This window comes from Anopheles stephensi, chromosome 2 (genome assembly GCF_013141755.1).
Source record: "Anopheles stephensi strain Indian chromosome 2, UCI_ANSTEP_V1.0, whole genome shotgun sequence".
Taxonomy (NCBI): Eukaryota; Metazoa; Arthropoda; class Insecta; order Diptera; family Culicidae; genus Anopheles; species Anopheles stephensi.
In genome coordinates this window covers 67,666,061-67,692,724 of record NC_050202.1, presented here as the reverse complement: position 1 = coordinate 67,692,724, position 26,664 = coordinate 67,666,061, and the positions used below count along the sequence as shown (strand labels likewise).

The 26,664-nt window shown below is 43.7% G+C and overlaps 1 protein-coding gene across 1 annotated transcript; it reads left to right on the top strand.

The window, feature by feature from the left end:
- The first annotated feature begins 16,345 nt into the window (after positions 1-16,345).
- On the top strand, positions 16,346-17,122 carry LOC118504435. Its single transcript, XM_036038876.1, has 2 exons — positions 16,346-16,594; positions 16,671-17,122. The coding sequence occupies exons 1-2, from the start codon at positions 16,355-16,357 to the stop codon at positions 17,010-17,012; spliced, it is 582 nt and encodes a 193-aa protein (XP_035894769.1). The 5' UTR covers positions 16,346-16,354; the 3' UTR covers positions 17,013-17,122.
- Positions 17,123-26,664: the final 9,542 nt, after the last annotated feature.

The window sequence follows — 26,664 nt, the reverse complement described above, 5'->3', positions numbered from 1 at the left end:
CAAATCGATATGCTTCTACAGCGAACACCAAAACGAAGAGGAAAACGCTAAAGGAAACGCGTCACCGTAGATGACATGCCATTCGTTTCCTGTTCCAGGTCTAGGCGCATCACTGTAAATATGAAACCAGCGCTTGATAGTTGGAAGGCTGCAAAATGTCGAATGCCAACTGACAAACAAGCAGGACGGCTTTGAAGGGAATGTGAACGGGTTTTCATCACCAAACCAAAAAGTCTCCTCTATGCTTTACTCTGAATACGTCCTTTTCAAGGGAAATTTTTGCGCTTTGCGTTTTCCGTATCTCATTGCGTACTCTTTTTTCGACCCGTTAGAACCAACAAAAAAATGCTCATGTGCTCATACACCATCATGCGATTGTACACTTACCGTACCCATGTGTGCACGGTAATGAAAGAAGCGAAGCGTATGGGACAAAATTCTAGCAGCAGCAACAGCAAAAACACAGAAGGCAAGCAATTTCGTTAAAAGTCAAACAAACATCCACAAGGGAGTCAAATTCCTCACCAATTCGCAAAAGCCCTTAAGTTGGCAATATGCGAGTGGTACAGCTGCCACACGAAAACAAAACTTACTTAAAGTAATTCTGTTTGACCGAAGCAAACTCATCGACACACTCTCCTGGGCAAGGATAGCCGTACCTGAGGACAGAAATAAAAGATGACGACGTTATATAATGTGAGTGGCCTCAAGGAATTGTAAACCCCTTTTTCTACTCCAATTCCACTTGGAAGTGTGTCGCATAACCGATGCGAAGAATGGCCGGAAAAGCAGCAAATCAGATTAATTTCTAAATTAATCCCTTTTTTCTTTCCCCGAGGCATTGGTAATTTTGCCATCGTGGTAGTTGTATTTACGTGTCGCCTTTCTCGTCTGACTTCGATTACACTTGCCATGTCCAGAGATTTAGATACCCAACTGCACTCCAATGCAGTCATCAGAACGTACAACAAAGCTTCCAGAGCAAGTTTGCTGGAGCCGGACCGGACATGAAATATGAACGGTATTGAAATGGTTTTAATTATTTATTCCTTTCTTTTGCAACGCTTTTACGTTCCCGTTTCTAATCAAGGAAGCTCTTATCAATTGGGAGTACAATAGGGAGGGAAAAGTAAACGAAGTTACACTGAATCATCTTTCAAGTAGAGTTTTTGAATCCTAACCATAAGACCCGATAAGTCAGACTACAATTCAGCCTTCATTTGGTAAGTTCTGTGCGCGATGGGGCAGGTAAAGGACAGCTAAAACATGCAAACGTGTTTCTGGCCATACCACTTCCAATTGCAATTTGAAGCGTATCTAGGGATTTCTAATTTGGACGGGAAGGAACATTTCATAGGTTATGCTCCTAACAACCTCTCAAAGAACGTCGTTTGATTTGCATTCCTTGTGTAGGTTGGCATCACTCGAATGGGGGTGAAAACCATGTGACAGGCAACATGTGAATCCTTTCGGAAGTCAAAAAACTCAACCATTGCCTCTACTGAAAGACTTGCCCTTTGACAGATTGGGTGAAATTGGTTTATTTTCGTTGAAATGATTGGATTTTGTTGTAATGTGGTTACGATCAGTCATCAGTGTCTACTAGTCTGAGTCGACAGCTGGAAGCTGTAAAATTTAAGAAAAAGAATTTTATTCAAGCATGAATTTTTATTTAATAAATACACAAAAAATATTAATTTGACTTCTATGAACAGACAAAGCAATGCATACAATAGTTTAATTTTAAATAAGATGTTCACTTACTTACTTACTTATCAGGCGCTACAACCGCTTTGTGGTCTTGGCCTGCTGCAACAAGTCTCGATACCGCTGACGGTTTAGCGCCGCCGTCTGCCAATTCGTTTTCCCGGCCGTTCTGGCGGACGCATCCACGCCTCGTTGTTTTCGCCTCGTTAATCTCCAACCCGAGATTCTGTGCCGCACGCTCGATCCTTTGATAAGATTTTGCTACATAGGAGAGCCTCAAACCAATTATGTCTATGTTATCAGCGTATGCCATGATCTAGATTGACTTATAGAAGATGGTCCCCGAAGTTTCCACCTCCGAGTCACGGATGGCTTTCTCTAGCGCCAGGTCGAAAAGGAGACAGGCAAGCCCATCTCCCTGGCGCAAGCCCTTGGTGGTAGCGAAGGACCCTGAGAGTTTTCCATCCACCTTCACCTGGCATATGATGTTGGCCATTGCCATTCTTACAAACCTGGTAAGCTTGGCCAGGATTCCAATAGAGCTCATTGCATCGTACAGTTTTACCCTGGCTATGCTGTCATATGCGGCTTTAAAATCAATCAAGAGATGGTAGGAGTCTGCTCCATCTGCTCCAAGATTTGCCGCATCGTGAAGATCTGGTCAGTGGTTGATTTTCCGTTTCGGAATCCTCTCTGATAGTTTCCAACTATCTCTTCGACGAATGGGACAAGTCGATCTTGTAAGATTAGGGAGAAGATCTTGTAGGCGGTATTCAACACCGTAATACCCCTGTAATTGCTGCACTCTAGCCTATCCAAAATGATGATACCAAAATTTCAATCACTAGGCATAGATTGGCTATCCCATACCTCCTGTTTCCTGTACCTCCTGAGCTGAATTTTCTATTCGAGTGCTGCACCACCGTTATTTGATCAGTTCGGCTACTATTTCGTCGGTGCCTGGTGCCTTGTTGTTCTTGAGCCGACGTATGGTCATTCGTGTTTCATCAATGCTAGGCGGCAGTAGCATGACATCATCTGCTAGTGGAGCCTTTAGCTGTTCGTTGAACTGATCATTTAGCAATTCATCAAAGTACTGAGCCCATCGCGAGAGGACCTCTGGCTGGTAACTGACCAGATCCCCATCCTTATTCCGACAGCAGGTCACCTTAGGTCTAAAGTTATTTCGGCGACCTGCTATCTTCTGATAAAACTTTCTTCCTGGTCTGTAACGCACTCTGATTTCTTGAAGTTCCCGTAGCCGCTGCTCTTCTCAAAGTTGTTTTTTGGTGCGGTGAACTCTTTTCTCTGAAATTAGATGTTTACTAATAATTTCACAACGCTATCGAATCGAGAATATATCAATTTGATTTACGATGTATACTCAGATTTTTCAATCAAATTAACTTCATTATGTTTCCTGAAACTGGAAGAGGCAATCCGTGTGATATGCTGGGATTCGATCATTCCAAGAGCAATTAAACCTTTTTTTAACCTATTGAACAGTTTAATGTCTTATTAAATAGGCTGCTACGTTACCCTAGTGCTAATATCCTGGAAATTATTACATATTCTCTGGTTTAAATAAGCATATAAGCGTTAATCTAAACAAAGTCATCAACCAATATCTAGAAAATGCGTAACTTTTTACACAATGTATGTTGACAAATGAACACAAAAGAGCCAGGAACTGCAATCGTTCTCCAGAACGATCCAATCCAATCATTGCTCCGTTGGTCAGCCATGAGAAAGGATTCTATGTCACCCGTCTCGCTCCTTTCTCATGGCACTGTGAGAGTTTCCCACGCTCATTAGCACCACAATGCACCCGTAAATCGGGATTCACCCCCAAGCTTCCCCAACGATCCGTCCGATGGACATGTTTGCTACCGATGAACTCGCTCCTACGAACGATCCGTTTATCAAAGTAAAACGTTCAGCTTGGGCTGAGAGTTCGAGGAAACAATTATTTGCTCGAAAAATTGGTTCCATTTAGTGTAATCACTTTCCATTCGGCTTCATTCAACGCCTTGGGCACCCACACACACTGTTACCGGCGTGTGCGCTACCACTACCTCGTCTGCACTATTTACCTTCATAAATAACAGGAAGATTGGATTGTAAATCATTCATCTTCTTCCTTTCATCTTACCGATCTCTCGTCTTGGTAGTCTTGGTGCTGGGTGCGATACTGTACAGAAATCGGATACCCGTATCCTTACTGTTTTGTTCCTGGTTGCTTATCCCGTGTGCGAAACCAGTACTAGGAAATGCCTGTCGGGGACGAAACACGTTGCTGCGCCGGTTTTTCATCGCTTGTTTCCGACATTTTGGCCCCGATCTCCCGGGCGCATTGCAGGAACGGGAGGCTACATTATGGTACACTGCGGGTGAATTATTTGATCCAATTAATTATGTTTAGTGAGTGAGAACGTTCGCGCACTCACCGGTCGGGCAAGGTGAAGGTGGCCCGAGGCAAACCCGATACCGGAGCTAAAGCAACATCAAAGTTACTCTTTAATAAAGTGTGCTTTTAATCAGCACCACTTCTAGTCACCCGGCTAGGGGGGCAGTGTTGGTGTGCTGTGGCGCAAGGTTCTTGTTGCTGCTCTTTCGCTTCCCGACTGCACCGAACATGCTCGCCCCTTTCGATCTTGGTTTCTCGTAATAGCCGTTTACTGGGCTGCCTGCTTAATTAGGCGCTCTAGCTGGCGATAGGTTGACAGTAGTATGACGGATTCGGTTTTTTTATTCTCGAAGAGATGTGCATATCGAGGACATCGCTTCAAACGATGTGCGATATCTTCATCATCGTATGCAATAAAAAGAGACCGTTGGAATGCGTTGACATGCTAAAGAGCTCATACACTACCTTTCAAACACAGCTATATGCTTTTACTACCTCATATAATAATAATGATAATCAAACATTTTCTATCCATGTAGCCGAGACCAATCCATACAAAACTCAAATCCATTAGATAAAACCTACAATCTAACAGCAAACCAGTACGGGCTCATAAAATTTTCACTTTTTCATTAACAGATTTGCAAATATTTAATGTGATTACGTTATTTTTTTAAAAACTCCCTAATATCCTATTCCATTTTCCAGCTGAATGGTAACATAAATCGGGCACCGGCTACGCCTCCCAACCCAGCTATGACCGAATGATTGCAATATGCAAATCAACGACCCACTCACTCAGCCCCGTTCTGCTCTGCTCCATCAAATGACAAAGCAAACAAGCTGTATGCGATAATCATGTTGCCCTGGTACCCAACCAGACCAATGTCCGTCGGTGCGATGATTTCCAAAGCAAATTAATCCGAACCAGAGCGGCAAATGCATGCCCGCCCTAATCAATTAAATCATCCCTCGGCCGGGTAATGTCATAATCCCAGCCCATAAAATCATAACCACAACTAATGCAAGCCCGAAGGCCTATGGTTAATAGAATTTAAGCTATCCCCCAAAAACCCTCTGTCTGAACCGGCGTCGGAATGAGCAATGAACGACCATTTGCCTTTTTTTCCTCTCTCTCTGTCTCTCTTGCTTCCACTCTCACTCCCAATGCTTTCTCCGTAATGCTTTAAACGAAGCCATGAGCAAGGGTCGCCCAAGATTTTAAGTCATATTTTGATGTTGTTCCGGCTTTTTAAGCAAATACGCTGACTTTCATGCACATCCAGTCTGTCTTTTTTCTCTTATGTGGTTGTGTAATGGAAAAAAAATAATAGCTTTTAAATGGTCTTTATCTGGCACGCTGTACTAAACGCTGCCTCAATAACGAACATTGCCATGGGTAGATCAACTCACCATATAAACTAAAAAGCCAAACGCCCATAAAACCTGGTGCAACAATTGAATTCTGGTAATGCGTACGGCGCACGTTTTTCACCTTCTTCTGGGTGCGGTCCATTCTGGCTGGATAGGACCGGTGCCCAACCGACCGAAAAACGGAGGCGTTCGGCCACTAAACCGGCAATTGATGATGCCTGCCAAAATGGGATTTATCGCGTAAGCCCACTTAACGCACCCCAACAAACCAGACCAAAACCTCTAGTCCATCGATGAGGTGAGAGTCGGCACATGAATCATCATCCCATGGTAACATGGTGAGAGTTCCAGCCACGGGCCCGAGGAAGCTTAAGAAGCCTTAACTCAACCGTTCCGTATATTACGCAATGTCCTTAATTACCATTTACCGATGCCTCTCACAACCAGCTTGCCCCGTTATGGCCAACAACCCAGTTAAGCTGTACGATGACCACCCAAACCTCTGTCCCCCGTGCAGCTGGTTCATTGCTACTCGTCCATCATTTTGCTCGTACCACCCCGAGGAAACGTATACCATCAAGCTCTTCACCTAAAGGCATGATGCCTCTTAACGTATTCCGGACAGCAGCTGGAACCTGAACGCCACCGCCGGGGCTCAAGATCAGGTTGCGGTCATAAATTCTTTCGAGTCGGTTTTTTTTCTATCCTGTTGTTTCTTGCCCTCCCATTTACTTCTTATCACAACTGTTCTCTGAACCGCTGAACTTCAGCAAGCGATAAGCAAGCAGCCAGCCAAGGACAGTAAGCTGGCTGGCGACGACATCTACAGCAATGAATCATCCGGCATCCGTCCAGTCGATCCCACATCAAAGACACCCGCAACGGACGCTATCCTGCGGTGACGTACCGGAAAAAAGTGTCATTCCTGTGTGTCGATAATCGGTCGTAATAAATGAGGAAAAAATATTAATAAACGTCTATGCCGCCGGTCACTAGCGAATAAAAATTGCCATTAGCAAAAATGACTCCCCGTCGGTTACTTCTGGTGGTTCCATTTTATGGCATCACCACGAAACGGATGAAACGATTGTTTTACCTTGACACCGAATTTCAGATGAGTTGAGTCTCGCGTTGGTGGTAGCTTTAGTTATCGATCGAGAAAAGGTGGCTGTGTGGCGTATATTGAGCGTGAAATTGAGTTTTTATTTATGTAAAGAAAGTCATAGAAATTAAGTAAGACTTTAAATAGTCAGAAGTAACTCTATAAAACTTATAACAATTTGTTCGACACTAAACATAATAATACGGATTTCACTTTAAAGCACCAGGCGTCTCCATCACACCTACACTATGAGCTACCAGGCGTATCCATCACTTCTACACCATGAGCTACCAGGCGTCTCCATCAAGGGTTTAAGCGTTAGACGATTGCTTTGCGTATTCGCATTCGACACTAAATTTCTTCCTTACCCGCACTAATATGCTGCTTCATTCTGAACGTACATCAAAGTCTTCCATAATTAATGTGATTAAAGGTTTAATTTAAAATCCAAACAGCTTGGGTCTTGCCGAACACAACTTACCATTGCTCATTCCATTCGTGTACGTTGTGCCGACAGGATCGTAGGCTACAATTAAGCGCGCTTGCATTTCGAACAGCGAAGGAACAGCGCACGCACCCACACATACACACAAATCTTCCCCAAACGTTCAACCACATTCGAAAGCTTAGCTAGGGAAAATTCTCGTGTTACCTATTATATCGTAGCGTAGTTGCACGCGGAAAATTAACCCCTAAAGTATGCAGCCATTTTTCCTGTGATGACTGTTGGCGAAGATATTTCAACACAACACGTTTGTAATGTCCCGGTTGGGTGGAAGCCACAGCGCACCCACCACTATTGGCAGATTCACGGGCTGCAATTGCCACCGACAACACGGGCACGAGAACCACAATCACAAACGAAAGTCGTCGAAATGTTCACCCTTCGCGCCCTTCGCACCCACAGCGCATATGGTTCACCTCACCCGAAAAGGCACGACGAGTTAGGTTTGTGATTAAAATGTAAATTATTGCACCCACGAAGCGGAAATGAATTTTGAGCAGAAAAAAGCACTATTTTCGTTTCGAATCGGTTCGGTGTCGTCTCGTAGCAGAACGCGCGTACAAACACACACAACCAACCCCCTGTAAGCCATGAAAACAATCCACATCCGCCTCAGGAAACGGATGTGTTAGACGACTTCGGCACACGGGTAAAGTTGCGAGCGTAGTCACGGTTCCCGGGCGCGGGCTGGTGAACTAGTTTCATGATGAGCAAATGGCAACCCGTTTCACCTAGCTGGGTGGGTTATTTTATTCGATTAGGTTGAAAATTTGAACCATTTGTAGTAAGCGCACACATCATGCAAGCAGCAGCCCGTTCGGTTCGATGCCCGTAAAGGACCGGACAGCGGAAACGACGGTTTTGTGGCTAGTTCTTGTAATGAAGCCCTAAATAAAGCCAAATGATTCATGTCAATGGAGCGGGATACGTTGTGAGTGTGTGTGTGGGTGTGTGGTGGATGCTCCCCGACTATGGAAAGTTGCCTGATGAACGGGTTTGTTTCCGACTGTGTTCGATTTTCCCTGGCAGCGCCCGAACTCGGAAGAAATAACTTTTACAGCACACAAACACACTCACACACACACACACACACACACACACACACACACACACACACACACACACAGTCACATGTCCGGCGCAATGACTTCTTTACCTAAAATGACCAATCCATGTGTGGTTTTTTGCTCTGAACCTTGCGCCATCCCGTTCCATTTACTGACCTCAGCGAATGGGGAATTCTTTTTGCACCCGTTCACTTTAATGTTTGTTTCGAACCCGACTTTTTTTCGTTGTTGCTGGATACTGTGCCACAGGAACTTCTGCCGATTGTACATTCAGCAGGATGTCGGCTAGCCAGGCAAACTCGGAAATAGTTTACGGCAAAGTTGTTCGTACAGCTGTTGGGAAACGAATGGAGGGCAACGTTTTTAACGTTACCAACAATACCGGTTTCCCGTACTTTGTTTTGGTTGGTTTGCCATTCTTTCGTTTCCCAAACGAATAACGGTTTAGCTGTGTAACACTGGTTAAAAATTACATCATGTAAATATTTAGTGAGTGAGTTGTTTGCTCAATTATTTTAAACAAACCTATTGCATAAGCTTCCATTTTCCAGGGGGGGTTTTTCATTACTTAACAAATTGATAAATCGCATCATTTACAATGAATATTATTTCCGAGAAGCGTTCCCGATACACGATTGAAAGAAATCAACATAAAAAAGGTATTCAAAATAATCGTCGAATATATCTAAGCATACATTTTCTTCTACCACTCTCTACAGTTCTCTATTCGGCTTCCCATTCCTGGAAGGAAAAATATTTGCTTCCTCCCTGCAAAAATCAATCAACAAAAACCAGCATACTCTCAATCAACAGCCCACACCACCTGTCGAAGCTTATAAATTGATACGAGCCACAAAATAAACCTTTTCGGATGAAATGTTGTACTTCACTTTACGTACGACGTGCAAACATTATTCTTGGAACAGTTTGAATAAAGCTTACCGGGGGAGGGGGTACGCCTACGTATAGCACGGGATCGAATCAATTTTGTGAGAACTTATCAGAACTAGCATACCAAGTAGTGCTGACCACACCGGCCACTAGTCCCCTTTTTGGAGGATGATTCTCAAAAGCGTTATGCATAATATTAAGCGTTTAATCTCGAAACGCTTTTATTTTTAAATCGAACAATAGAAAGTGCGATTAAACGAAAATACATTCTCCAGACAAGTCGTGCAATGACGTCTGCCAACCTTCCGCACTTTTCACGACACGCACCACTTTGCCCACGCTCATACCTACACAAAGCACACACGAACACTCACGTCTCGATGCTATAAAAAGAAATGCGAAGCCGAAGAAATGCAAATCAATGAAACAAAAACAAATTTCAATTACCTTTAAAAGCTTCCCGAACCACTACCGAACACGGTACGCTTCCCATGTACCGCTGTGCCAACTTCAGTCGACCATAACTCGCATGGAAATAATAATACCCCAATAAAACTTTTGCCAAAATCATCAGTTGCTGCTGGCAAAAAAAGATCTCGGAGGTGAAGCAAAAAATCCAGCACGAGAGCCACAGGGTAATAAACTGAACAGTAAAGCCCCAAAAGATCAAACGGGCACGATAGGGTGAGTGGAAATGGTTTGCAATGTACACAGGACCGTAGAGACGGGCCCAGCTCGATGGGATGTCCGGTTGTTTTGCGCCGAGAGAATGTGACAGAACGAATGTGGTACGAAAGAGACGAGCAAGAGAGAGAGGGAGAGAGAAGGAATAGAATGGAAATAAATAAACAAACGAAAACTAATCCTTAAATCCTCAAGATATTATTCTTTAAGAGGAAAAAACCTTCCTTATACCAAACTGTGCGGGAAAAAATTCACTTCCGAAGGATTTACGGTCAATTTAGAACCTTTTCCGTGCCGTTCTAGTGGATATTTCCACTTCCGAGACGATCTTTACTCCGTACACCACAAGCGGAAAAAGCGCGCTAGCAACTAGTATTGCATTTTTCGTATTTCACAATGATAATGCGAAACGAAACGACACTCACACACAACCACACGCCGGAAAACCTGACCAAAACTTTCTACGCTGGGTAAGAAAAACACGATCGGGTATTGATAACGCGATACCGCCATTCATCATCTATCCTCGTGAGACGGGCACTACGATCAAAGACGACCCGACCGACCCCACTCCGATCAAAAACATCCGGACGCCGGGGAGGCTTTCCCTGGCCATCCGATAAGCAAAGTCGCGGAAGTGGTTACGCTGAAAGGCTATTGTTTTTCCCATTACCAGATTTCTTTTTCACCCTCCCCATTTGCTCACACTCCCCGATCGAAGATAAAGGCGGCCAGCAGAAGACAAAGAACCTTCTGCGGGGACGAACGGCACCCGCAAACAAAAACAAAAACAAAAGTTTCAGTCCCCCCATCGTACCACTGTGGAGCCTAAAAGTTCGATTTTCCATTTCGATTATTTATCCCACTCATAAAACACAATTCCATTAGCGTGAATGGAGAGGGGGAGGAGTGAGTGAAACAGCGGGAACGAAAGCGGAAAGCCGTTTTCGACCCCAAGTGTGGAGAAAATGAAACCACAAAACCGAATGAGAAAGTGTCAAATTTGATACCGATCGACCAATTTGACGATGCGAACCGTCAAAACGGGTGGTTTTGCGGTGCTTATTCGCTCGCTCTCTCTTTCTCTCAAGCTGCTGCCATCTAGGAATGTGATCCAACCCCACCAGGTGAAGGAAGTTTAAGCGTGACTCGCACGGTAGCATTCCGATAAAGCGACCAAATCAATGCGCGGCAAGTGGAGCGGCACATTTTATTAAAACTTTTCATATTACGCACACAGCTTTAAATGAAACGGCACGTTGTTCACCCCTAAATGGGGTGTAAAATATAGCTCGAATTAAAGAAACATATCCGCCAACGGTACGATTACGCAGCGCACTCGATCATCCGTCGCAGCCGCTTGAAATGCGATGAAATAAAGCAAACGCCACTCGGAATTAAATAGCACTCAATAAACAAACGGCACACGTCGGGGTGAACAGCAAAAAGGAAAAAACAAAACAAAAAACAGTCAACAATGCGCCATCCTGTCGCACCATAAATCATTTATTATAGTTCTCGTTCGCGCTTATCGTTCGTGGTTTGCCTCTCGGTACACATCATCAGCTGCTGCGAGAAGGGGCCGTCCTGGAAGAATGCAGCAGTGAAGAAAGGCGCGTGTAAATATAATACAATTCGATACCATTCTGAAGTCATCCAAACAAATATTCTTATCCTTCACCGCTATTGGAAGATGTTTTTTTTTCAGTACCGTACACTCATAAACAACGTCCACTGATATTTTTAGTCAGCAATGGGGCAGTTTGCATACAGCACTTCCACTCGAGTTGACAGGAATCTTTGATGAGGGCTACAGGACGACCGGGACTGAAGTGGTTTACGTTTACCCCTTTTTCTGTTGTACAAAACTATGCAACCTACGGTATTACGCCGTTCGGTTCGCTTCAGCTTGGCTCGTGGTTGTGAGATTCTCACTTTGCTTATCGGATCTCAAGCAGCTTTCGCTCAAATGGTGATGATCAATGGGCACCTAAATGGATGGCTTAAAGGAAGAAGGAAAACAAAACGAAAGGGAGAACTATTTGTATTTTTTTTCGTCTGCCATATTTTTAAAGCTTCCCCAAAGAACGTCATGAGATGGTAGAAGAGAAAGAAATGACTGGAAACATATTTAGTTTTTAATGCGTATGATATAATTTTCTATTTCATTTCGATTTGATACATAATCGATACTTACTCAAACTAGGCTAAACTTATTTAGACGTCTAATTCTGAGCAAACGATCGATTCAATGGATAATGGCTGTGACCCCTAGAAGCTATTCCAATCATTCAAAGTAAGCAAAATATGCGCCACAAAATACTTGACATTTTCGAAAGTTTTTGACGAGCCACAAATTTGGGGTCAGTTGGTCGGCTGGAAAGGAGAAAAAAGCGACAACAATTCCACAAGGAATCTTATTTCAAACCTTTTACTACGGTCTCGTAGGCAAAGGATAGTAACAAGCTCAGAAAATTAAACAGAATTGAAATGGGAGTTGAAGCAGAAGTTGACAGTGGCTGGCTGTTCTGAAAATGTTTGTTTAAAGTTTTCAATAGCGTTGGAAATGCTTTTGAGTATGATTTTTACTCGATTTTCTTTCAAATAGTAAGAAATAGTATATTTTTCATTTAAAAAAATGAACGAGAAGTACTATTTATTTTAACGTGGCTTACTTAATTAATTAAACTTTAAATATTTTTTTTCTCTGACGCAAAATTGATTATCTAGTAATGGATAAAATCTAGTCACAGGAAGCCGAAAAGGACAGCTCAGAACTTCTATAATTAAATTAATTAAACTAAACCAATTATTCAAATAAATTATCAAATGTAAAGACATTCCTTAAAATGCGAGTACAAAATCGAATTGTGACCTCGACATAATTATAATATTTTTAAATAAAACTAACGTCTAATCCCGTAGGCTGGCCTGACTTTTTTGCTACAGGTAAAATCAAGTCACAGAAAGCCAGAACTGGCAGGTCTAATACCTCTCGATGTTGTAGTGCCAAGGAGAATCACTATTAGACCACGCCGTTGCCGTCTCTTCGTAGACCTAAAAGACTATTCCGCTTTGGGTTAAATCGAGCCAACGAAGCTGGTAAACATAAGCCAACACTCGTCAAGGTAACAGAATAAAGTAGTCAGCCCTACGTACGGGGAGGCGGCAATCTGGATAGGATTTGAACCCCGAAGGCCGGCGCAGTTATCGCCTGTGCCACCGGGCCGTCCCAACATCACTCCGGAGTCCAGCAAATATATAGCAGTGCGGTGATACAGGCGGCAGCCTTCACACGGAAAGAAGCATGGCAGGTATGTGGTAACGTAAAACATTAGATGACAGATATGGCTAAGAAGGGTTGTTAAACCAAAAAGAAGAAGGTTTTACTCTAAGTGTGGGAACTAATTCCTATCGTATCCTGCATAAGAAACAGAGGTAAATTGAAGAATGATTGACTCCCAATGCCAATCAAACAAACAACACATCATAACCGATTATTATAAAAGCGCAATAAAAACTACCGGCTAAATACGAAAAAGCGTTATTATTTAGCAAACACATCACTACAAAAAAGAACATGAACGAACACACTGTAAAAGCTCCAGTCAGAAAATGGCCGGATACCAACGAGCAACAGCTTCTTTCCCCCTACACACACACGCACTCAAAAACTTTACAGTAGATCATGACTAAACAGGATCGTAATGATGTTTTTTTGTTGGTTCTTTTAAACAACAACTCCACCACACACAACCGCTCCATTCAGTGTGGTTGCAGACCGTTCCATAAGTGGCCAAGAGTGCATCTTTTTCAAAAACCACTTCAATAACCCAACTCACTTACGATTCAACAACAAGCTGACCGTAAACTTTTTGCCCGCGCCACTATGTACATAATTTGTATTTCTTTTCTGCGTACGTTTTTTTTATTCGTTGCCAAAAATTTCTCCCCGACAAAGGTGTGTGTGTGCTTCGGTCTGGTGTACTGGTTTGCTGCTTCACGCCTGTAAGCCGAGAGGAAATTGTGAAGTGAGATATGATGGGTGGTGAACGAAATTGATAAAACTTTTCCCCCAGGTTTGTTATGAACCGCGAAAAAGTGTTTTTTCGTTCGTTCGTGTACAAGTGTGTGTGTGTAACTTCCCGTGTCTGATTTACCGCTCCACATCCGCATCTGCTCTTCATCAGCTTTGGTTAAAGCTAGAAAAGGTAGCAACAGCACAAAAAATACTTCATATCCGTATGATAAAATGAAAACTTTGCACGGCGAAAAAAAAATCCACCAGTTTGTGCCGATTGAAAGCACTTTTGGGTGTGTGTGTGTGTGTGTGTGTGTGTGTGTGTGTGTGTGTGTGTATGCAGGTGATCCACGCAACAACAAAAAAACATCCCAATCATGACGAGCACGATCACGATGATGCTCATACGCTTAGACCGTACGGTTGAAGACCCTTTTCCCATCCGCTTGGTTTTTCCATTTCTTTTTTTTACGTCCATTCCGTTCCTGGAAATACAAAACAACATTTCCACCGGAGCCTGTTTCTCGACCGCCAAAGTTGCCGGTTTGTTGTGCGGTGTATTTGGGCGAAAGTCTTCGCAACAATCATCACCCTCTCTCTCTAAGCACAAATATGTTCCAGCCAACCGTACAAATATGCGATCCGAGCTCCCACCGCACAGACAGCGGCGTCATCCGCCCAAAAATAAAATGAAAAGTCTTTATTAATTTGATTGGCTGATTATTCTGCACCCCTCATCGACAGTGCCAGTGGCGGTTGATGAGGTGTTTGAAATGAAGCCACCGGTGGAGGAATTGAATTTGAATTCGACATGATTTCCACTGACATTGAGCATACCGCCATGCCATAGGGGGGAAAAAGGAAAAGCTGTTTTCTTTCCTTCCTTCTACTTCATCACCGTTGTCACTCAATGAGAATCGGCGTTATTCTCTCACCATAAGAAGATCCACAAATCCACATCAGCTTCCTTACGAATTACGAATCGTGCGTGCGTACACCACGCACCCAATCGCAGGGAGAATTTAATATTACAAGCTGATTATAAACGGTGCGTGAAACGCGTAAGAAAACGTTTGCACGTGTGAAAATAAAAATATGATTAAACGATACCAGCAAATGGGACGATATGGAAAGAACGACAACCACGCATGCATTCCAACACTTGCGCTTCACGCCAAACAGCTGGCACTTAACTTTCGTTTCCTAACACTCAGCACCGGAAGTAGCACGGAAATTTAAAAACTTTTCACACAAAACGGTACTGTGCCGATGGGGCGGTAACAAGTGCTGGTCACAGCTTGCGATCGACTTATATTGCGAAACGGGCGAATTATTCAATTCACCTGCGATGAAGAACAACTTTGTTTTTGTCCGGCATAACTTTTTTGACAGTCATTTTGTTTTTGTGCTCATTTGGGGGTGGGTTGAAAATGGTAGAACAACGTAGGAAGCGTTTTAATCGTCAAACAGACATTCATCATCCCATTGCTCGTGAGGTGTATCATGCCAACAATTAAAACGTTCATTTTCTTATGCATGTGTGTTTGGATTATAAAAAAAAAATTTAAATCAGTTTCCAACTGACTATCATTCATTAGGCGATCCTTCTCCTATTGTTGAGTCTTCGGTCCAAATATCCGGGATGTTTAAATCATGGTTCGTGAATTTATGTATTCTTAAATTTCAATAGATTGCCCGCTATCAGTCCGGTAAAAGAACAGAAACTGAAAGCTTGATTATAATAAGCTTAGATAATTCATATCTCTTCTCTTCCTCGGCACAAAAACCTCGGCAGGTCTCGGCCTGCCATTTCTGGCTTTCTGTGAGGTAGCAAAGTAGTCTGCCCTATGTACGGGGCGGCGGTCTGGATGGGATTTGAACCCCTGTCCTGCCGGGTCTTCACCCCCGCCGATATCGTCTCTCCCACCGAACAGCCGCTATATTTCGGAGGAGAGGATTACAACATGTGCCCCAAAAATTGTCCATTTTTTCATATTTATCCACTTTATTTTGAGAAGAATCCAGAAATGGCACGTCACTAGAACAGCTTTGATACCTTGTACATGCAATACGGTTATAGGAAAAGTGCTCACCGTGTCAGGTCACTAATCCATTTCACTCCATCCACTTCCAATGTCTAACCGAATGATTCAAAACTTCTCACTCATCGAACTACTAGGCTAACTTGTGTTTTTGGCATGTCACAAATATGTTAGCCTTCAAAAAGAATTCTTGACAGCCATTCAAAACAGCGACACAGCATCAAAAGAATTCTTAATAGGTACGATCAGCATAGCCCGAGTTCGTTCTAATGGACCTTATGGCGAGTAACTGGTGAGATACGAACGACAGCAACAGTGAGCGACAACAATAAACCATGCGAGCAGGTCATATATATTCCAACAATTACACATCAATTATTCAAAACCGGTAGCATGTTTGATTTAGAGAAGCGATTAAAACACACAGTCGTAGCATGTTTCCCCTGCACGAACTATACCTCTGTCGCACGATCTGCTCTACCCGATTTTACACACATTTCAGTCCCAACCTTTGCAAGTTTTCTCATTTCCCTCTACGAGCTCACCCTAACAACATGCCCGATTTACCGATGGTAGCGTTCCACACGATACGATCATCCATCTTGCTGATGTTGGTGATCTTTGTGGCACAGCTCTGCTCCGGCCCAGTAACGGTCATGTACGAACGTGTGGAACAGCTGGAAGGGTTCGATGTGGTGGACGCTCGAAATGTTCGTATCCGGAAATTCAACCGAACAGTGACCGTGCTGAACGGAACGTTTGATCTACTGCGAGAGGTAGATGATGATTATTCCGTAAGTATTACCGAAAGTGATACATTTTCCTATAAATTAGTGTTCACATGTATGTGTGTGTATTGTGTTATTGCAGTTTACCATCGAGCTGGCGTACAGTACGCTGGGTAATAATCAGTTCATACGCTCGCCCTTCCGGGTGCCGTTGCAAAAGATGTGCAAGTTTCTAAACACCACCTACCGGGACTATCGGGACTTTTATCGAAACATGACCAACTTTCCCGATGCGGGCGTGTGTCCGGTAGAGGCCAAACAGTACTACGTCAAGAACAAGGTGCTGGATGCAAAGATATTCAACGATTACTTCCAAGCAGGTTTGTGGAAGATCACCCTTCTGCTGTACGAAAAAAGCAACTTCGATCTGTCCATCGTTGTGGTAGAGTTGCATTTCCAAGTGTCTCGTGAAGGCATGTTTTAGCATAAGGGATTCGCTTTAATCTCTGTATGCTTATTTGCAATCGGAGGTCGAATCGAATGTTTATCGGTTTTCTAGAATTGAATTAATTGAGAATTAAAACATAATTATACTGGTGAAAAGTGTAAGTGTAGTGTTGAATTTAAAAAGATAGTTAGAAGAGGAAAAAAGTCTATGGCATTCATTGCATATCACCAATTTAACTCTATTCTCCTACATCGCCACAGCATAAACCGGGTCCATGATGGAAAACTTTTGAAAGGCTTATTCAACGAGACTATTTCGAAGAAGCTTCTTCGGTAAGGCCCCTTTAACAAGAACACTTTGTACGGACCGCTAAACCCCTTAGATGAGGCTAACGGGCCGTAAGACCTTACGTTAAACGCCTTCTATGAGGTTTCTACGATAAGATCCCTTCAACGAGAGCAACGAAGAACCTGTTGGCCATTCTAGCCCATAGGCTCACCCACCAAAGTTCCTTCTGGATTTTTTCTTCTTCTTGGCCTTACGACCTCTTGGGTCATGGCTACCATTTTTGGCTTACTTAACTTATTGCTACCACGTAGTTGGATGATTAGTTCTCACTGCAGGAGCACGGTACGGATAAGATTCGACCCCCGTTTCTGAAGAACGGCGTTTATTTCTTCTTCTTCTTTGGCCACCTAACGACTTCTTAAGGTCATGCCTGCCATTGCTGGCTTACCAGACTTATTGTTACCGCATAGCTTGATAGTCAGTCCTCACAATGGGGGAAAGGCCCAGATCACCCAGACCAGATTGAACTCCGGTGCTGCCGTGTGAAGACCGGCGCCGCTATCGTATCTACCACTGGGCTGCTCCTAGGTTTATGCATTTCAATTACGAACAAAGAACTACTCCGAATAAATGGACGCAAGCTGCACGTACAAACATTATACTTATATTAAAATGAAACAGAAACGAGTAACTTCCGCAGAAATATTAAAAACCCTTTAAACCATCGCTGAATGCGTCGAACAATTAGCTGGAAAACGGTTTTGCTGTATCAGTTCTTATTAAAACAACAAATAATGTGCACCTATATTTCAATGGAATAAAACTTACGCTTCTCCATTTCGACGTGCTTTTTAATACTTTTAATACAACGATACCTTCATAAGAACCTCGTAATTATAGCGCTGTAAATTAATGAGTATTATAAAAAAGCAGATTAACAGATATCAGTTACTTTGATAAACAACATTACAAACAAAACGCAATGTTCAAACGTTGTTTCGATGATCGAATTAAGCTGATAGTACACATGCAACTGCTGTCGACAATCTGGGACGATTTCAGCCTGATGACGCATTGCTACACATAGAAGAAGATGGAGATGGAAGAATCCATGTGCCAGGAACCTTTGTAAAAAGTTACAGCTTTACACTGACCGGTTCGTGAAGTCTCTTATCACAAAAAACAAAGTATTCTTGCAGTGCTGTATTTTTATCTGTTCTTACATTTCCAAGCGGCATTTTAAATCAATTGCTGCCACTTCACGGAACGCGTCATAATCTGAATACGCTGAACAATCATTCAACAAACATACTTACCGGGAAGTTCTTCAACTGCTTTTGTACTAGACCACTATGAGGAACTTAAGTAATCACTATCATTACTGCAGCATTCCCTCGACCCGTTCAGTCCATCTCCTTGGAAGCCTTTTTATTGATGATAGAAATGGTTCCACTACCACAGTCCACATTATAGCTAGCACATCGGCCAGCATCTACTGCCAACCAACAGACGCATCGAATCGTCATTGCAGATGCAGCAGCACACCCAAAAAGTAAATCTGCCTTCCGTGTACACTCATAGCGACGATCCTTACAAGAACCACCGACCAAGTACCACTTGCCGCCGAATAAATGCCATCATTATTTGTCTGTCTGTCTACCTTTGCTGCTCCGGTCTGGTTAGCGAATATTGCGCACATAAATTCGCCTCAAAACCTACTCCTACCCGCTCCTCATCTTGACCCCCGTTTGAGAAGGACACTCGAACCCATCCGTAGGTTGTCACGAATTTGGATGCGTTGGGATTTTACAGCGCTGCGCAAGAAAACAAAAAAAACACAAAAACCACCCACCTGCAATCTGCCCAATAGCCGTGAAGACCTCGTGGTCCCAAGCCGTCAGTCATTACGCCGCTATGGTAGTAATTTAATTTCGTTCTAATTTAAAGTTTTAATTGCCGATGTTTTTTTTTCGCTCCGCTCCAAGCTTTTTAGCTCACTGCGCATTTCGCTAATCCTGGCGCTGGATGGCGGTTATAAGTGGACAATGTTGTTGTGTTTTTTTGTCTCCTGCCGTTGCCTGTGTCGTCTGCCGGGAGTTGAGGGGGCGTAGCGCGCTATGCGTAAGCTATGCGGTGAAAATATCGCAAGCACATGCAAACCTCGCACAGAAAAAAACAACAGCGTAAAGAAAAAAGACGGCCGCACAAGAGATCGTAAACTTTACGATGGGTTTTTTGAGCAAAAGTCTAGCGATTTAATGGTGATCGTGCCTTTTTTGTTTTGCGAGCGGTTCACTCACCAACCATTCCCAATTCAATCAATATACGCTTGGGTACATCATTTAACTTGATGATTTCACGTTTCCGCTAAACTTAAACAGCCGTAAAATGAAGAGGCCCTTCGGTACACACCTTCCGACTACGGCCAGATGAACATTAGCGTGATTAAAATAAAGTGGTGTGCGGTAGGAAAAAGAAAAATTCTTCGGAAAACTTTTGCCATCATGGCATGGCGAATAGAATGAGCACAAGTTGTGAGGTCTAGTTGTTTTTATCAGTAAAAAACGGATTAATTAAACAAATGTAAGCTATTTACATTGAAAATCGAACTCGCTTTAAGCTATCCATTTTTTTCGGCCCTAACCCTTTGAACACTACACGCCAACAATAAGGCGTAACGATAATCGTACCCCCTCAAATCAGTTCCGAATCAACTGCTTGACAAACTGTCATTCCGCACACCATCAGGGTTGACCTCTCGTCCACAACACTCCGAACTATTTGCGGACAAACCCAAAACGGTCGGTCTCGCACGTCAATTGAAACCGGTAGTTCGTAAAACTGTCTTAATTTTCCACCGCACCTATCGTAACGTTTCGCCCAGGGCGTAAACCCTCGTCAAACGATGTGTCCCCAACCGCTGGCCATCCTGCGAAGTTGGGCCACACTCACACCAGAATTGCCGGCCATCCCAGCAAGTCCCGTGTTGGAAAACGAAACGTTTCGTTTGAAATGTTTCCGCTCGATTGCCCATAACCGAATCGAACCTTCGTCCACCGGGGGAGGGGGGGATATATCTTACCCTGGCTGCTACTTCCACCACCAGCAAGTGCAATCCCTCCGCACCTAAGCTGGGAATCATTTTTTAACTGTCAACTGACTCCACCACAACGGTCTCGAGGGTTCGGCAAACTCAGGGTAGTTACGGTTGCAGCGAACCCTCACCGAAAAGGTGACAGTCAGATCATGGTGGAGGCGAATTTTCCTCGAATCCGATCAAACGATCATCCGTCAGCTGGGAAAGCGCACGGTTAGATTTTTCTCCCTCGGTGACATTTAGTGTACGCGCGCGCTCATGCGGAAGAGTGGTGCCCTACGACTACGGCGGCGGTTTCCGGATGATATCTCCCGAGTTTTTCCACCCTGCCTCCGTTCCACACCTCTAACCGAACCGCTTCCTTAGCTGCGTTTAACATGTCGATTTAACGACAGTTTGATTGTACGCTCCCTGGCCAAGTGGCACACACGTCCTATCCTTCTCCAGCACCAGCAGCGCTCGCTACCAAGGGGTGTCTGAAGTGATGCGTTTATAAAAAAGGGGCCATACGGTTGCTAATGCTCTTGCCGGTTTGCAAGGATACCGAAAACCACAACGGTACAATCTTGGCTCGCTACATGCTGGTCCTTCCAACTCCCTTTATGACGTTCGTTTCTTCGGCACTCAAGCACGGGTGTGCGTACACCCCCGAAATTCAGGAACCACTCGTTCACCGTCACGACTTCCCAACACGGAAAGCAATAAAACAAGGATTAAAATGGCTCACAAAACCTCACGACTCTGTTCCCCAAAAAGCTGAGCCCTGATGCAGCACTGTCAAGCTTCTAAAATGGGAGGGGGAGGGAGGATGGGAGGACGATCAATTCGGCCGTGTATTTTTCATTTTTTATTTTCACTTCAAGTCTTATTCGTATCTCAATTTGTTTATCGCCAGCCGGCAGAGCACCACCTCACACCGGCCCTGGATTTCAATTGTTTCTACGATCGTGCACCAAGAAACGTCCTCGGCAAGCGGATGGTGATCGGGTGAGGCTCTAATGCACCCATCAACGCCCACCACACGATTGCTCAATTTGCGCCCTTTCTTACCATGGGGAGAGGCAAGCAAATTCAAACAGAAACCCTGAAGACCACCTTTTTTTTTTTGTTCCGCTCACCGGCCATTTTCACAGCTGGCGTATTTGAAGGTGCACGAAAAATCCACATTTATTTTCCCGGGTCTGGTGACAGCAAACGTACCGTGCAGCTTCCAAGCGCCGAATCCACGTCAACTATGACGATCCTTACCTCCCGTGTGCCAACGCGCTCTACAACGACATATCGCCAGCACTTTTCGGGGGAAGAATTCAATTTCGCATACGACCCCACGCGACACCCAAGCATGCTCCTACGGCATTTTTCACAGGCATCTGCGCAAACACCGAACGCCGTCATGCCGAGCGCACCGTTGAGATGACAGACGTGAAATGCAATATTTAAATCCCGTACCGTACCAAGCTTCTTTCTTTTTATTTTTTTGCTACCACACAGCAACAACAAAAGCATCCACCCTCCCGAAAAAAGCGATAGTTTTATTTGCATAAACCGTGCCGTTGGAATAGCGTATTTACACAGCGACCTGCGCCGCTGTGTGGACCGTAACTTTGGGGAACGTATTTATTAGGGCAGCGGGAAAAGCTCGGCCGACAAAAAAAAGGGTTCGTGTCGTTTGTGTGCTCTGAAAGAACTGGATTTAATTGGATTACGCAGCCAAATCGGCACATCGTTGAACGAGTTGCAAAGTGCTGTTTTTATTGGGCTCTCGGGGAAAGGGGAGATTTTGTTTTGCAATGAACTTCTAATTGAACTAATAGCAGCAATAAAGTGGGAAAATGGGTTTTAAAGTAAATAAACTTGAACACAAAATAGTTCCACCTATTTTTCAGTTACTTTCATTTCAATTTTTTTATGGTGAAAAGGGAAAAGCTGGCATCAAACACTACCAGAGATCATTGGAACCGACCGAACTTTCAAGATGCCAATCGATTTCAGCACATTAAAGTAGTATGAGATTCAACTATTCCTTATCATCGAAAACGAGCGAAAAGAACCAACTAAAGCGTTCGGCGACCGAACCTGATCACCACACGGCGCCATGAATTCGATAGAATGACTGACTGACTGACAGACTGGCATAAGATTAGTCCCTCTCCAAAGTCCACACAAACTCTATTTATTGTGTTTATTTAATTTGAACCGACGGACTGATTAGCCCTCTCGACATGGCCACGGAACATAAATTTACATTTAACAGGTATTTCTTTTTTTTAACGCACAACAGAAAGGTTTCGTCTCAGAACGGTTACTCGCTTCAGTGTCTGTGCCGCAGACATTCCCAATTCAAACGCCTCATCGACCGAGTTGAGGAGTTGATACATACATATTAATGGGCCACGCGAACCAAACGAGTTCCGGAGCTCCGCGATTGATAGCATTACCCGTAACCTGAGCGATCTGGCTGGCACATATAGACCAACCGAAGAGAAGGAGCGCTGGACAATCTATGGTACCGTTGAGGATTCCGACAATGAAGGCAAGTCTGGCACGTTGAATGCGTTCGTCGAGCTGTGGCATCCCGAGTAGCAGAAACCTAGTCCTGCGTAGGGCGAAGCGCTTAGCTCTGCGTTGTAGTACAACGACTTGGTACAAATGGGGTCTCCAAACTCCCGCGTCATATTTGTAACAAGTCTAGGCAATTGGTTACACCTAGCCACGACATGATCAAGCTGTTCTTCGAAAGACAGCCTCGTATCTATGAACACGCCTAAATCTTTAATGCAGTTCTTTCTCGCCAGGATTTGTCCGTTTAATTCGTAGCTGAAGAGAGTAGGGGCTTGTGAAAGGCTCAGGGCATTTCGTTTGCACCTGGAGTCGAAATCACACAGTGAGGCGTGTAGGAGTAGTTGCTCCTCTGGCGTACGGATTTTACAGAAATTTGTCTGCATCGTCGGCATGTAACAGGAAGTTGTCATCAGGGAGCACCATCGACAGGTCGTTGATGTAGAGCACGAACAGTAACGGGCCAAGATTACTACCCTGATTTATTTTGATATTTAAAGCATTGGCATCCACCGCATTAACCTGTCCAAGTTCAAGCTAATGTTGAAGCATAGGAAACTATGAAAATGCAACACATCACAGCATTCATATATGAGTTACAAACATCTGGCTCAAAGCATTTCTTACACAATGTAGTTCCAATTGATTCTGCCGAAGTTTCGATCAAGATTTGCGATCACAGCTGTATCTTGGACATTCAAAGATCACCATCGACTGCACAGTGCTCGAATGACATCTTAAACAGATGAATTTTATTTGCCACAAGCATTCAGTTTAAGAACCTATGGCACCGACTAATACATCGATCAACTACGTGAACCGACTTCTTTCGACAGAATCCACATCCGAGAATGTTCGAGACCAGGAGCTTTAATATGATGCAAAATGTCTTTCGTTCTGTTGATGGAGAGCGAAGAATGTAAATTTTCTTCCCCAAAGAAGTCGCTTTCCCCAGCTTACATTCTTTTCTGAAGGTACAAAACTAACCCCTAAACACAATTTCGATCTCCGATGGAAAAAGTATTTCTCTCAAACCATCCTCCCCTCGATGGTTCGTTTCATATATACTTATCAAATTTTTCACTGGCCCATCCAAGCTTTACGTCCTTTTATATAAGGCTCGAATAATAACGATACACCCGTCAACAAACTTCTGCTCGGACGAACTTTCTGATGTGAAAAGTTCTCCAAACTCACCAATAAGCCCAGCTCCCAATAACGGAACGGAAATTGAAACCAATCAGCCAATCATCATATCAATTCATGCAAATGGCTGACCGATTGGAAACTTTCGAACCGGCACGTCATACACCGCCGCAGCACTCAAGAAGCGAATGAATGTTAAACTTTTTTTTTGCGCCAGCGCTTTCTTTTTTAAGTTTCACAAGGCACTAGACTAAGCGTTTGATAACTTAAGTTTGTAGTCGCTTTCTAAAATCCATCTCTTTTTAGTAGCAAGCTAAATTGGAAACGACAAACGAAGCATTTGAAACCGATTGCATCAGAAACGATTTGTGCGGTGGCTTAGTCAGGGTAGATAAGTATTAATATTGCAAATTAATATTCAGACACGGAGGTGTTGCATTAATTGATTCTTACTAAAGCAGCGATGGAGAAAGTTCAATCATTTAAAGCCATTGCAATACATCGGTGAAAGTTTCAATGAGTGCGGCATAAATTTGCATAAGCTCTCCGGAATTGACCCCCTCGAATAATGCTCCGGGGTTGTCTCCCATCCCAAAGCTCGCTGTCGCTGCAAACACACGAGCGGAAAGAGTATTCACAATCAAATCGTAATTTAGACCGTACCATTTTCCTACTTAAACCGTTCGCCGACAGCTACTACCTTAACCGGAAGTAGATTAAAAAGCCATTAGTTCAATTCTGTTCGGCGACGGTTAGAAAAAAAATGTTTAAAGCACTCACTTTCTCTCCGATCCCTGGCCAAAAGTTCTCAAACTTTTCCCGAGTTGATGTGTCCCGTGTTTCGGGTGGCAATCTGTCGATAATTTCGGCATAATTTATTCCAGCTCATCGTTTTGCTGCTCCACAACTCGTACACACACACCGCGTTGCCATCTTCTGGCTACGAAAATCAATTCCTGCTTCACTTGGAAAACAAGGCAACTGATAAATAAACATTCCTGTCGCTTGGCCGAAGTAAGTAAACATTTTCCAATGAACCTTCCCCAGCCACAGCCACCTACAGCTGCATATGATGGTGGTGATGTATTTTTTCTGCTCTGGCTGTTAGCACCTTCAACCCCATTTAACGGTTCGATTTTTTCGGGACTCTTTCAAACCCCTTCAGCCGGAGCACTCGAGTGCGGGGGACGGGGAGTGCCAAACGAATCGCTAACCTCACGAGTGGCCTCCTCCTTCTTTAAGCAAACTCGATTTACTCGACTACCCAATACCTACGATACTCGCTCGCAAAGGACAAAAATCGCTCGTCATGCACCATTCGGTGCCCTCGGAGCTTGCAACGGGGAGGAAAAATCCAAACGACAAACAAAAGCCCTTCGACGCGAACGAACCGACGGAATTGAACTGCTGTACTGCTGGCAAAAAAGGTCTCGAGACGCATCGAGACGAGAGCCAGACGGCAGAGTTCTCGATTTACACTCTTCACATATTTTTCTTTGTGTGTATGTGTGTACATTCTTTTTGGTGTGGAAGAGCTTTTGGTGGGGAAGGGGGGGTAAACTTTCCTTTAAAAGAAAACCAACTTGCCAGCGTGGCAGCATGTCGAATGACTAGATGGGAATACTATATAAACTGCACTTTTGAAGGAATATTGGGGAGTCACTGGGGTGTGACAATGACTTCATCTTTAAATGGATCAAACAGAGAACAATCGTGGAGTTCTAAATTTACATGATTTTACTACTCCGTTCATAGCAAAATTGTGATCATTCAATAGCAGAAGAGGAAGCCAAATCAGACATTAATCTCATTGCTTATTTCTACTTAAAATCAAAACATAATACAAATAGTGTTTCTTACTAAATTGAGGAGATAATGCTCAACGTTCAAATTAAAAGATTTCTTCATGGAAGGCAACGAACTTTTCGGACAACAGGAAAGCTATCTGTACTTTTAAAATTGAGCATAACGTTAACAGACCGCCAAGAACAAGCATTACTAATGTCCATTGGGGCTCGCAGGGTTGTGGAATGTCTTGTTTAGATATAAGCTTGAAAATCAACCAGGAATCCAGAATGACATTTCACTGAAGCTTTTGACGCATGCCTTTGAGAAGGCAACCTTCCAAGAAGATATTTTCCCTACAGTGACGAATCATCCTAGGAGAGGAAGGAGCGGCCGGTCTGAGCTGTCGTTGGCGAGGGAAATCCTGTCTCAACTGGACTCAACTGGACTCAACTGCCATTCCGCTCGGAGCCTCCAAAGACCTTGATCCGCCACTGTTCCCCTTATAATCGAAGAAGTTCCAGATAATTTTGAATGTTTAGAATAAATTTGGCGAAATACGAATACCATACCTTACCTCGAGCACAATCAAGCTTCGCGCTATGTCAATGCTTTATACCAATCCTTCTGGGGAATTTTTTTACGTCATCATTTACGTTCCCATCATCTCCTATTTCGTCCTCTCTTCATGAGGACATCCTAAAAAGATATCACAAACGGTCAATGTACATGCAGATGGAAAAAAAACCCGCCATATTCTACGAAACCCATGTATTCCCAACATGCTCCAAAAATGTTCCAATCATCACAATA

Coding starts and splice junctions, on each gene's coding strand:
- LOC118504435 (XM_036038876.1), top strand. CDS start 16,355: ATGCCCGATTTACCGATGGTAGCGTTCCACACGATACGATCATCCATC. Junction 16,595..16,670: donor AGGTAGATGATGATTATTCC/GTAAGTATTACC, acceptor GTGTTATTGCAG/TTTACCATCGAGCTGGCGTA.